General features: G+C 37.5%; 1 protein-coding gene across 8 annotated transcripts in view; it reads right to left on the bottom strand.

Annotated features, from left to right (window-relative positions):
- sv (paired box protein shaven) overlaps positions 1-13,242 on the bottom strand; it is a 214,429-nt gene that overhangs the window by 152,241 nt on the left and 48,946 nt on the right. For 7 of the 8 annotated variants that reach the window (XM_076533599.1, XM_076533600.1, XM_076533601.1 and 4 more), the window contains exons 2-3: positions 11,809-12,114; positions 2,785-2,814 (exon numbers count right to left, since the gene is read on the bottom strand). In XM_076533599.1, the coding sequence (XP_076389714.1) occupies positions 2,785-2,814; positions 11,809-12,010 (232 nt within the window). In that variant the 5' untranslated portion in view covers positions 12,011-12,114. The remainder of the gene's footprint in view (positions 1-2,784; positions 2,815-11,808; positions 12,115-13,242) is intronic. The other variant, XM_076533603.1, reaches the window with a different exon arrangement.

Genomic DNA, 13,242 nt, shown 5'->3' with positions numbered 1-13,242 from the left:
CTTTACCTAAGCTAGTATAAGTAATACATCAATCTGTTTGAACAACTATCTTCAAACTGGATAAACCTATATCTACACCTAAGTACAAGTAGTACATTAACAAGTTTGACTTGTATCTCCAAAATGACTGAACCTACATCTGAACCCTAAGTCATAGGTAGATCTACATGTGACTCTGAGTCAATATCTCCAAACTGAATGGACCTGAGTTGCTATAAGCAATACATTAACATGTTTAACTTGTATCTCCAAAATAGTTGAACCTACATCTAAACTCTAAGTCATAGGTAGATCTACATGTGGCTCTGAGTCAATATCTCCAAACTGAATGGACCTGAGTTGCTATAAGCAATACATTAACATGTCTGACTTGTATCTCCAAAATGACTGAACCTACATCTAAACCCTAAGTCATAGGTAGATCTACATGTGACTCTGAGTCAATATCTCCAAACTGAATGGACTTGAGCTGCTATAAACAATACATTAACCTATCTGACTTGTATCTCCAAAATGATTGAACCTACATCTACACCTAAGTCATAGGTAGATCTACATGTGGCTCTAAGTCAATATCTCCAAACTGAATGGACCTGAATTGCTATAAGCAATACATTAACCTATCTGACTTGTATCTCCAAAATGATTGAACCTACATCTGGACTTAAGTCGTAGATTCACATTTGACTCTAAGTCATCACCAAACTAGATGTACCTACACCTAAGTCAATATAAGTGCAAACCTGTTTTATGCCTAGTACCCCAAACTAAATGTGTCTAAGTGCTTCAAACTAATAATTAAGAATGTACAAACAAAATTTGTGGTAATAAGTGTCAAAACTTTTGCCAACACAAAAGAGCCTACAGGTGGTTTATAAGTGAACTTAAGTCATGAAGCTATGTGGAAGAAATTTGGAGTAAGAGAGTCGTCCGTGCGTCATCGGTATAAATTATTCGAAGACATTGTGCTGGCACGTCGGTCGACGTGTACTGCAGCCCTATCCGTCTGGCCGGCGCGATCGAGAACCTCGATAAACCTCGTGAGATCCCTTCTTTGAAACGGAACCCTACGCTCGATTCGATTGAGGTCGAATGTTGAAGAGAAACATACTTGGTACTCTGTATCTTCACCTTCTTATTTCTTTTCACGAAAGATTATAGCACGATACGCTTAAGTTTTACTGATTTATTGCTTGTTGGTTTAAGATCGATCAGAGTATTATATTATGTGGAAATCTGTTATGAGTATGCGCGTGGAAGTTGCTCGAAGTTACAAGTAGAGTGTGACCAATTAAGGTCTTGATGAAGATAACTGTGAAAATTGGATACGGTCGTCTTGGAAATCAATTATGGGTTATTTTGATTCGACTCTGTAGGATTAAATTAAATCGGTTGGGGAGAGAGTTGTTTGATCATCGTTCGGTGAGATTTCTATCTGTTACTGTTTAATTATGGACTTTTCGTGATTTGAATTTTCTTAGTACAATTTGTTACTTGTTATTTGGGTCGGTGGAATCTGATGCTTAGGAAAGTCTGAACGAATAAATTTACAAGTGTCTGAACACCTACGTTTCTACAGGCGTAAATACATGTCTAAATATCTCAATGTCTCAATGTCTAAATTGTTTCAATGTCTCAATGTCTACATGCCTCAATGTCTACGTGTCTCAATGTCCAAATTGTCTCAATGCCTACTTGTCTCAATGTCAAAATTGTCTCAATGTCTACATTGTCTCAATGTCTAAATTGTCTCAATGTCTAAATTGTCTCAATGTCTAAATTGTCTCAATGTTTACTTGTCTCAATGTCTACATGTCTTAATGTCTAAATTGTCTCAATGTCTAAATTGTCTCAATGTCAAAATTGTCTCAATGTCTAAATTGTCTCAATGTCTACATGCCTCAATGTCTAAATTGTCTCAATGTCTGAATGTCTAATTGTCTCATTGTCTGAATGTCTAATTGTCTCATTGTCTGAATGTCTGAATATCTAAATATCTGATTGTCTGAATATGTCATTGACTCAATGTCTCAATGTCTAAATCTCTAAATATCCAAAATGTTTAAATTCAAAACCACCGTCTTCATCATGCACCACAACTAACTCACACCAATTCAACATTTCCAAAAAACTAACCAACATTGTTCAGAAATGCAACTCACGGAATTAAACTTTCATAACGGAACGAAACATTGAGTGGAGTTATTTTATCGTTTTCCATCAGCGCAACTCTGTAGTCGATCCATTAATTGTGCACCGCGTTCGAAGCACCAACGTTTTTATCGATCCCTCGTCCCGATACGCTCGCGACAGATCTTCTAGGATATATCTTCCGATGCCAGTGGACGAATAAGACCACGAAAAAATCGTTATCTCCTGGCAACGATTAATAACGCTGCCACCGAACTTCGTTTCCGTCGATTCGAGACCGAGCTACAATTTATCAATTGGCGAAAATTAAAGTTCGTTACCGATCGCACGTAAACGTTGTTCGCCAATTAGAGATCGCGCAGAAACTGTGCATCGAGGCTCTTAGGAGCGATCGATAAGAACGCGTGTTAGGATAATTGCTTATTTCTCGCGATCGATTGCCGACATGATAAACCAATCGACGCCTCGGTCGATAAACTTCCGAGATTCTTTGTGCATTTTATTATAACGGGACGTTGTAACGGTACTACGGATTTTTGTTCTTTAGGGGCATTTTTGGGGATGACATTAGAATTATTTTATTTAGTGTGTACACTTACTAACTGTGGTTTAAGTATGAAATGTGTCACTCACCGTCCTGGTTCATCCCGTGGCCTCCGTCATCTGTTCAAAAAAGAAAACAAAGCAGTTATTGCATTGGGAATTAGATTAGCCTATCATGTGATAGAGATTTTCAAGATTGGTTTTCGTCCTTAAAATTAAACTACCAGTTCGAACAAATCAGTCCTCAGACTTCTCATTCAGAAATGATCATTATGATGTTGTGCTACGTCAATTTCTATCCACATAAACAGAGGTGGCTTGAATAATGCAGTATTTCAAATAATTTAAACACTAGAACATATTATTATCAACAGCAAGGTGTAATACAGAAAGAAGCATAAACTCAGATATCAGCACAGCAAGTAAACGCATGGAAACAACATTTCACTGTCCGTTACACAATCACCGTGCTGTATCTGCGCGAGTAAAAATATTGTAGAAGTTCCTAATGAAAGGAGAATCGAAAGCATTCCGTGCGGAGTGTTCGATCTATGGCGTCGATAGACCGTCGAACTTGGAGCTTGTCTCTCTGAAGAAAGGAAAAGAACGAGTGGCTTCTAACGTTGCAGGTTGCATATCATGACGACTTGCAACGAGAAAACGATAGCAGCCTCTACTGGCGGGCTGCAACCTATTTGTACTGGTGGCTGGTATCACGGCATCGCGCTGTGTTCCTTTATTTAACCCTATAAATAACCGGCCGCTATCTCACCCCGTGAACGTTTCCTTGCTAAATGCGAACACAGACGGGCATCGCGAAATATTACGTGCTGCCAGTCACTCTGTTACGGGGTTGCCACGATGGGAATCCCCATGAGCGATCCGCCGAGCCCAACGGAAAAGAATTCCACGGCACGATGCTCCTTTTTTTATGGCGTTAGATTACGGCCTCGTCCTAACTCTACGGTCACCTACACTTACTTTAATTAATCATTAACTCTGATATTGCTCTTGTCATAACAATTTAATCTAACCGATATCACTCTTAGATATATAACGTTACTGAACAACGTTACTCTTAATAATACCACTCTGAACAAGATAACATGAATGTCATGTAACATTGATTATTATACTGTTGTTACAAACATTTTCTTCCAAATAAAATACTTCGTTGAAACAATACGAACGAGGGTGTGTTTCACTCTCCTTATAATTTTGTACAAACTTTTATGATTGAAGGTGTTGATCGTCGTGGCGGTCTTACGCGACCGCGTTACAAATTTAGTAAAATTAATTATTAGTAGAGAAACGAAGTAAAAGTTTGAGAATTCTTATTGTTAATAATGAAGTACACTGAAATATTAAGAAATGAAACTGAAAGATTAACTACTTTTATTCTTAATAATCTGTATTGTATCTTCTTTGACTTCAAACGTCAAGTTCCAATATGGCGGTCATGTGTGCTACCCCTACAAATGCTTACAAACTCTGCAACTTTTAAATTAATTACCCACTGCAAAATCTCTACTGCAAAATCAACCCAAAGATCAATCTTCAAACAATCAAAGTGTATTTCGTTTTACATTACATCTCCCTGTAAATTATTTTAGTTTTAATCGCAAATTTACTTCGCTGATGCGTTCGTCTATGCCGAACCTACCGCGCATGCGCAAAGAAGCGTCCATCTTGCAGCACCATCTTTCCACTATATCATATTAATCCCTGATTAAAATGAATCGAAGTTGATGAAAGTAATATATAATATACTTGAATAATTTTTAAAGGTATTAAACACGATAATACACTTTGTGAAATGGATTTGTTAATTTCTGGGACAAGTTCTACAGGTTCTACGACATTCATCGGTGTTTCTAGAGAGGTGGACAGTTTCAATGCATATGAAATTAATGTGTCGGATAAGATTTAATACTTCATAGTCAGTGTACTATACTTAGCACGAATACAGCGAACAGTGACAAATCAGTGTCATAATTTAGGAGCAAACTTTTAACGAAAAATATTTCTGAGCTGAATTTTTTCTTGCGTTATGCGTATATGGATTTAATCCCTGGTACTGTATCACTGTGACAAATCAGACTTGTATTCTTTTTGCAATTAAATTCTAAATATAGTCTTCATAATTAAGGAACGTTAAAGACGTATCTAACTTCTCAATTTTCTTTGTTTTCACACAGCAATAATTAGTGAACTAACTATGAGACTGTGAATCTAAATATGAGACATATATTTGTATTATAACTAACTTGCTTTATAATTATTTCGCAAACTATTAGACGAATAGCGAGCGACCACAGCATGCCGCTATTAATTACAAATTAATGCACGTCGATAAGCACGTGCCATTAGTGATAATCAAAGCTCGATCTCGCATTCCCGATCGAACGAATCCGGTCTCTCGATTCGCAATTAAAACATTGTCGCGCCGGTGGTCGACGCGAGGAAATCGAGAAACGAGAAAAATCCGGCAAAGCACGGGAACCCAATTTATGTCCCCTTCTCTAGTCGCCAAGAACTCTTCTATTTTTCTTCTTTCTCGTCTAATTAAGCGTTGCGTCCCCTCGTTAAGAATGTACCTCCAGTACGTCCGATGTATCGATACTAATTGCTTCGGAGGGAAACGCTGTGAGCATTTGAGAAATTGATTCTTGCGATTCGTTCCTCTATTTGTACGGCAATTAAAGATATTCTCGATTGTACATCATCTTAATTGTACAAGTAGGTTGTACACATCTAGTAATTTTCGTTAAGAACGAAGAAATGTTTCATTCGAAACGGAGTGAAACTACGAACAAATTTTGCCCTTGTAAAAATTATGTACTCGTAAATAATTTGTGTCATTTTGATACATTTAGTATTTACTTAAATCCAGAGGGTAGACCAAGAAAAAATTGAATTTCTTTTCGAAAACGAGGAAGGAAAGAAATAAGGAAATCAAAGGACCATCGGAGGCCATGAATTATAGGCTTTGTTCGTCCTATCTTGCCGATCTTCCTTCGGCCCTGATGATTGGCCAGGTGATATTGATCTTTGACGATCGAGATATAGGTACAATGCCCCGAGGTGGTCCTGCGTGATCAATTTAATTCGAATAACTGGTCGTCGCTCAGCGTGATACGACAAATATTTAGAATTGCATTAACGAGGGGCTTCTATTTTAATGTCAACAAATGCTGTTATATAAGTCTGTTTGATATATCGATCTACAATAAAAACCAGTTACTAAGACACTGATTGCTAAACAAGTGATCCATCAAATTAAGAACATGGAAAAAATTGTAGACCTAGTTATAAAATTATATTTGTCAACCACTTAATTTAAGCAATGATTTTATTTAAACAATGAGTCCACTTAAGCAATGAATATCCCATATTTTGTTAACATAACAATTTATTTTGACAATTGATTTTGACAATTGATTTTGTAAATATAATATAAGTATAGTCAGCAATAATTCAAATATACTTGAGCAATATCAAAGAGGAATATTAAGGGTGCGAACAAAGAAAGAATCTATAGAAATATCTGCGTGTGGTCTCCAAAGATCAAAATCCATCCTGTCAAATACTTGATATCATTAGATTTAACGACCCCTGCATGTCTCCTTCCTCTTTCTTCTCCGTTTTCCCCCCGTCTTGTTCACCACGGGCCATGCCACGTTAGTGGCTGCTGCCACGGCGGCAGCCTTTCATCTTCCTTAACCAGCGCCACTCTCTTCAGCATCCGGAACGACTATATACGCGACTCAACCACGACGAGAGTCCATGCCGCGACCGCTGGTTCCGGAGAACTACCGCTTCACCGGGCCCTTTGTGCGCGTTTCCTCTTCTATATAGGGTGGTTTCACAAAATGAATCATCATTGCGTTTAATAAATACTTTATCTCAACGTTGAGTACTTCGTTGACGTGCGCTGAATTAGTGGAAGATGGAGTGACACGGGAAAGCTCGTAGGATTATGTGGATCACCATGCGCTCAATTACGGCGAGAGTGAGGTTCTTCGCGTTCAGATATGGAGGGAATGAATTTGTATGCAGGCAAGTATGGAGGGGAGGGTTGCTGCGTGCTTAGTTACGGTGGGAGTGAACTTCTACGCGTGCAGTTACGGGGGGAGTGAATTTCTACGCGTTCAGATATGGAGGGAGTGAGTTACTACGCGCTTAGTTACGGAGGGAGTGAACTTCTACGTGTTTAGTTACGAGGGGAGTGAATTTCTACGCGTTCAGATATGGAGGCAGTGAGTTACTACGCGCTTAGTTACGGAGGGAGTGAACTTCTACGTGTTTAGTTACGAGGGGAGTGAATTTCTACGCGTTCAGATATGGAGGGAGTGAGTTACTACGCGCTTAGTTACGGAAGGAGTGAACTTGTACGCGTTCAATTACGGAGGGAGTGGAGTTCTACACGCTTAGTTACGGAGAGAGTGAATTTCTACGTGTTGAATTACGACGCGTCGGATTACCACGTGTCAAAGTACAACGAGTGGGATCACCACGCATTGAATTACGACACGCTGGATTACTATGCGTAGAACTACCATGCGCCGAATTCCAACGCGCTGAATTACCAAGCGTGGAATTACCACGCGTCGAATTACGGAATTCTGGATTACCACGTGTTAATGTACTGCACGTGGGATCACCACGCATTGAATTACAGTGCGCTGGATTACCATGCGTGGAACTACCATGCGCCGAATTCCAACGCGCTGACTTACCACGCGTGGAATTACCGCGCGTTGAATTACCAAGCGTAGAATTACCACGCGTGGAATTACCAAGCGTAGAATTACCACGCGTGGAATTACCATGCATTGAATTACCAAGCGTGGAATTACCACGCGTTGAATGACCAAGCGTGGAATTACCACGCACTGAATTACCAAGCGTGGAATTACCACGCGTTGAATTACCAAGCGTGGAATTACCACGCGTTGAATTACCAAGCGTGGAATTACCACGCGTTGAATTACCAAGCGTGGAATTACCACGCATTGAATTACCACGCGTTGAATTACCAAGCGTGGAATTACCACGCATTGAATTACCACGCGTTGAATTACCAAGCGTGGAATTACCAAGCGTGGAGTTACCAAGCGTAGAATTACCACGCGTTGAGTTACCAAGCGTGGAATTACCACTCGTCCAATCACCAAGCGTAGAATTATTACGCGTTGAATTACCAAGCGTAGAATTACCACGCGTTGAATTACCAAGCGTGGAATTACCAAGCGTAGAATTACCACGCGTTGAGTTACCAAGCATGAAATTACCACTCATCCAATCACCAAGCGTAGAATTACTACGCGTTGAATTACCAAGCGTGGAATTACGACGCGTTGAATTACCAAGCGTAGAATTACCACGCGTTGAGTTACCAAGCGTAGAATTACCACTCGTCCAATCACCACGCACTGAATGACAAAATACAAGATTCCTACATATTAAATTACTAGATATAGGATCACCACGCGTAAAATAGCAACGCGTTGAAGTACCAACCACTCCTCACACCACACCATAAAACTACTCCACACATCGCCACTGTATCACATAAAACGTGATGTACAACCATACACTAAATTACCACTATACTGAGTAGTTACTGTACTATACTTTCATGAGTAACATCATAAGCAACATCCCATAAAGATACAAGTTATATCATACATAACGTCATAGTAATATTATAAGCAACCATTAGATATATATCCGTAAAGCAAATTTGTAGAGACAAAGTAAGTAGTAGAAATAAATTTGCTAAGTACACCGTGTATAGGTGTACGTGTGCTCGAAAAGATCGTTGCCGTGGAACTCGTGGCAACTTCAGCTAACTCGATTGTTCCGTACGGAACAAGGAGGCCTTTCACGCGGCTCTTGTTCTGCCGGTCTTTGATGAAGGATCGGCACGTATCGGCCGGCTCGATGTCCCGCGAGGATAAGATTCAATTAAGTCGATATTGATGCGACGATAAGCACAGCCAGATAACAGGGTCTCGGTGTGTAGCAACGTATCATTATAACTTAATGAAGAAATTTTGAACGCATTGATATGTATCCGTTAAAAGAACAGGAAATTGTTTTGGTTCTCTTTGCCGACATATGCAGATGAAACATTTTCTGAGATTGGTTATTAAAAGATTTATAAATTGTTTAAACGATGTTTCTCACGATTTTCTAAGGCTGGTTATTAGAAGATTTATAAATCGTTTTATATGATTTATATTTTTTGAGTAACGCTCAGTTACGGAGAGAGTGAACATCTAAGCGTTCAGTTAGGAAGGGAATTTTTACACGTTCAGTTAAGAAGAGTGAATCTACTCGTTCCTTTACGAAGGTTTCGATTTTTTAAGAACACGAAATAAATCTCGCAAGTCAACATGATAAATCGAAGTTATTCTAATTGAGTCTTACACTCCAGAAACACAAGATTATACGGTTCTTAATCGACGAGCTGTATTACCCCTAATCAAGCATCCCAAAATTGCATCCATCGCATACGCAGATGCAAATACGTCGATGCTCACGCTTCGCAATCACGAAATTAATAAATCCATAAAGTCAAACGTGCCAATTTTCACCGACACAAGCACCGTGCCGCTATCCGGTGAACAATCGCGCCGTAAATCATCTCCGGTTTCTCCTAATTGACGAATAAATCGCAGCCGAAAGTGGAACCATTTGTCATCCCGGAGAGCCGTGCCATCGTAAAATTTTCTCTCCTTGACGCTGTGCAGCTACGGCCATCATTTTAACCCTTTCGTGCGACGTTTATTATACAATAATTATAATATAGATATTCTACATTATTTTGTTACGATTTCTTATTCAAGGAGCTCCTCAAAATTATACACAAATACATTAATATTTTTCATACACAAATATAAAATTTTTTATCTGCGAATGTATTTAAATTTTTTATCAAATGTATTTAATTTTTGACGTGCAAGTTTATTTAAATTTTTTATGTGCAAGTATATTAAATTTTTGAAGTGCATTTATTTAAAGTTTTGACTTGCGAGTATATTTAAATTTTTGACTTGCAAGTATATTTAAATTTTTTACTTGCAAGTGTATTTAAATTTTTGTCTTGCAAGCATATTTAAATTTTTGTCTTGCAAGTATATTTAAATTTTTGACTTGCAAGTGTATTTAAATTTTTAACTTGCAAGTATATTTAAATTTTTAATTTGCAAGTATATTTAAATTTTTGACTTGCAAGTGTATTTAAATTTTTTACTTGCAAGTATATTTAAATTTTTGACTTGCAAGTTTATTTAAATTTTTGACTTGCAAGTGTATTTAAATTTTTAACTTGCAAGTATATTTAAATTTTTGACTTGCAAGTATATTTAAATTTTTGACTTGCAAGTATATTTAAATTTTTGACTTGCAAGTATATTTAAATTCTTGACTTGCAAGTATATTTAAATTTTTGACTTGCAAGTGTATTTAATTTTTGACGTGCAAGTTTATTTAAATTTTTTATGTGCAAGTATATTAAATTTTTGACTTGCAAGTATATTTAAATTTTTGACTTGCAAGTATATTTAAATTTTTGACTTGCAAGTATATTTAAATTTTTGACTTGCAAGTATATTTAAATTTTTGACTTGCAAGTGTATTTAATTTTTGACGTGCAAGTTTATTTAAATTTTTTATGTGCAAGTATATTAAATTTTTGACTTGCAAGTATATTTAAATTTTTGACTTGCAAGTGTATTTAAATTTTTAACTTGCAAGTATATTTAAATTTTTGACTTGCAAGTATATTTAAAATTTTAACTTGCAAGTATATTTAAATTTTTGATATATAAATATATTAAATTTTTTATGTGAAAATATATTTAAGTAATAGTTAAATTTATGAGTGCCATTTTTTATTACTTAAAGTACCCAATACTATAATTTTTTAATATTTAAATCTTGCAGGAGTTGAATTTTCCCAGTGTAAGGACCTTCCTAACAAATTTTTCTAGCTCTCCCCAAATTTTCTAGCAACCCCCAAATGACATCCTCCAAAATACGAAAGTCCGAAGGCGAGAACTTGAAGGTATTCGCGAATTCCAGCGAATTCCGTTGAATTAACTCGCCGGTGCACAGTCATCGCTCGAGATCGTAATAGAAGCGTCGAGCAGCGTGGACGAAGATTTATCGAGGGTTTCCGCGAAGCACGTGCCAGTAACTTTTTGCGGATACAACATTCCTATCGGCTCGAACGAAAAATATCACTGCGTTATTAGATCAAAACTCGATGTCACGATCGACAAAGGGCAAATTTTTAAATAAATAATTAACGAGCTATGTTTATATAACTACAAATCGGGAGCCGGAAAACAAGATGATTACGTGGCTTCAATTTCTATGGAATAAACTTCGCGTCGCTTGGACGGGGAAAAAAGAGTATGTACCTTGGAGAAGAATTTCAAGAATGTACAGGAGCATGCTGATACACGACGAGGGAAAAAGCAGTGTACAAGTGTCTGCATCACCTGTAGAGCGTTTTTATCGGATGGACGTTGACTCGACAACGCGGGCAAGAAGATGACTAATTACGATGATAGAACGTTTCGTGTTCACCTTTTAATATTGTATCAGGATTCCGATAGCGGACGATCGAAACCGCTAGATGAAAAATAACTTCATTTTATATTCACTTTACAAACATTGAAAATTTACAGAAAGTTCCTTATATATATTTTTACTTATCCTAATTTATTATCGATGTCAGTATAAGCTTAGATGCAAATGTAGGTTTAGAGATAAATAAAACTATGATTTTATATGTACTTCACAAACGTTGAAAATTTACAGAAAGTTCCTTATATTCTTACTTATCCTAATTTATTATCGATGTATAAGTTTAGATGTAAACGTAGGCTTAGAGATAAATAAAACTATGATCGCAGAAAAATGTTTCCACTCCGTGATTTGACACATCAAGTTAGACACATCAAGCTATTTTAAAAGTCGATATAAATAATAATTAAGTCGATATTAATAATAATTAAAAGTGAAGTTGTTGGATAAAAGTGACATTTTCCTGCGAAGTTTATATAAAGGACCAAGATGGATTCGTAAGAAGAAACATACGTTTTTTCTTGGAGTCCTCGTGCATACCTCCGGGAGTTGCAGCTCCGTGATTATGGTGGTGGAGGACCAGGGAGTCCTGAGGATGCGGATGAATGGCGGTCAGGGCACTTCCGGCTGGGTCACCTGGGTTGACCCCGACCCCGACCCCCAGGTGAAGAGCACCATGCTGCGTCGTGTGTGCCGGAAGCTCCATGCTGATCATAGCACGCCACCCTTCTTCCAACCCTCCTCTTCCGCCACCCTCCTCCGCCGCGGACAACACCCCGTCGGTTTGGACGAGGTGTCTCGTCAACCCCTCGTCTCCTTCTGAAACATCATTTCAATTATTAAAATCTATTATCGCTCTTCTTTTTACGCATTCAATATTTAATACTTATTTCAGTAGGTCAAGCTTGAAATTTTTTAGTGATCTTGTTCCTTTTTTTGGGGGGAGGGTGTACTTTTAATTGAAGTACGAGTTCGATTGATATTAAGGGTGTTCATACAACGTCTTCTTTGTAAAATGTTTTACCACTAACCTTCATTTTATAAGGGGAGAATTTGATAGAAAGTTTGAAGCAGTTTGTCAACAATGAAGAGGGTCATTCTTCATCAAAGTATTAGTTCAATTGATTACTACTAAGAGTACATCTTTTACCTTGAAGCACCCTTATTTTTCAAGAACAACAACAATGTAATGTGACAACGTTACAATAACCTTAATGTTACAATAATTATGTTACCTAACATCACAACAATTAGTAAAAGAATTATTTTAAATTAATAAATATAAAAGCTACTAGTGTCTCATATATCCTACATAACTTTGTAGCCTTCATAATTTGTAACCTTCATTTTGTAAGGGGAGAATTTGATAGAAAGTTTGAAGCAGTTTGTCAACAAAGAGGGTCATTCTTCATCAAAGTACTAGTTCAATTAATTACTACTAAGAGTACCTCTTTTACCTTGAAGCACCCTTATTTTTCAAGAACAACAACAATGTAATGTGACAACGTTACAATAACCTTAATGTTACAATAATTATGTTACCTACCATCACAACAATTAGTAAAAGAATTATTTTAAATTAATAAATATAAAAGCTACTAGTGTCTCTACATAACTTTTTCATAATTTGTAATCTTCATAACTATTTATAAAAGATACAAACGCAGTATAGTACACCACAATAACTATTATACAGTAGAAAGTAAAACAGGTGAGCTGAAAAGGGATCGTAACACAGTTTCAATCAACGCTTGGCAGTCCAGATGGACGCAAGAATAGCGTAGACAATGGGGTGGTTGAATCGCGGTTAGCGAGCGGACGAAAGTCGAGCGTGTCGCGGGCGTGCAGAGAGCGGCAGAAAAATCGAGCGGCGTCGCTCGAACCGCGGTTGAATCGCCTTTGCCACGCTTTTTACGCCCGCGGCCGACCGTTTCTTCGTTCCTCTCC

This window comes from Megachile rotundata, chromosome 7, assembly GCF_050947335.1.
Source record: "Megachile rotundata isolate GNS110a chromosome 7, iyMegRotu1, whole genome shotgun sequence".
Lineage (NCBI taxonomy): Eukaryota > Metazoa > Arthropoda > Insecta > Hymenoptera > Megachilidae > Megachile > Megachile rotundata.
The sequence above is the reverse complement of the archived record's forward strand: the minus strand, read 5'-3'. Positions and strand labels throughout refer to the sequence as shown.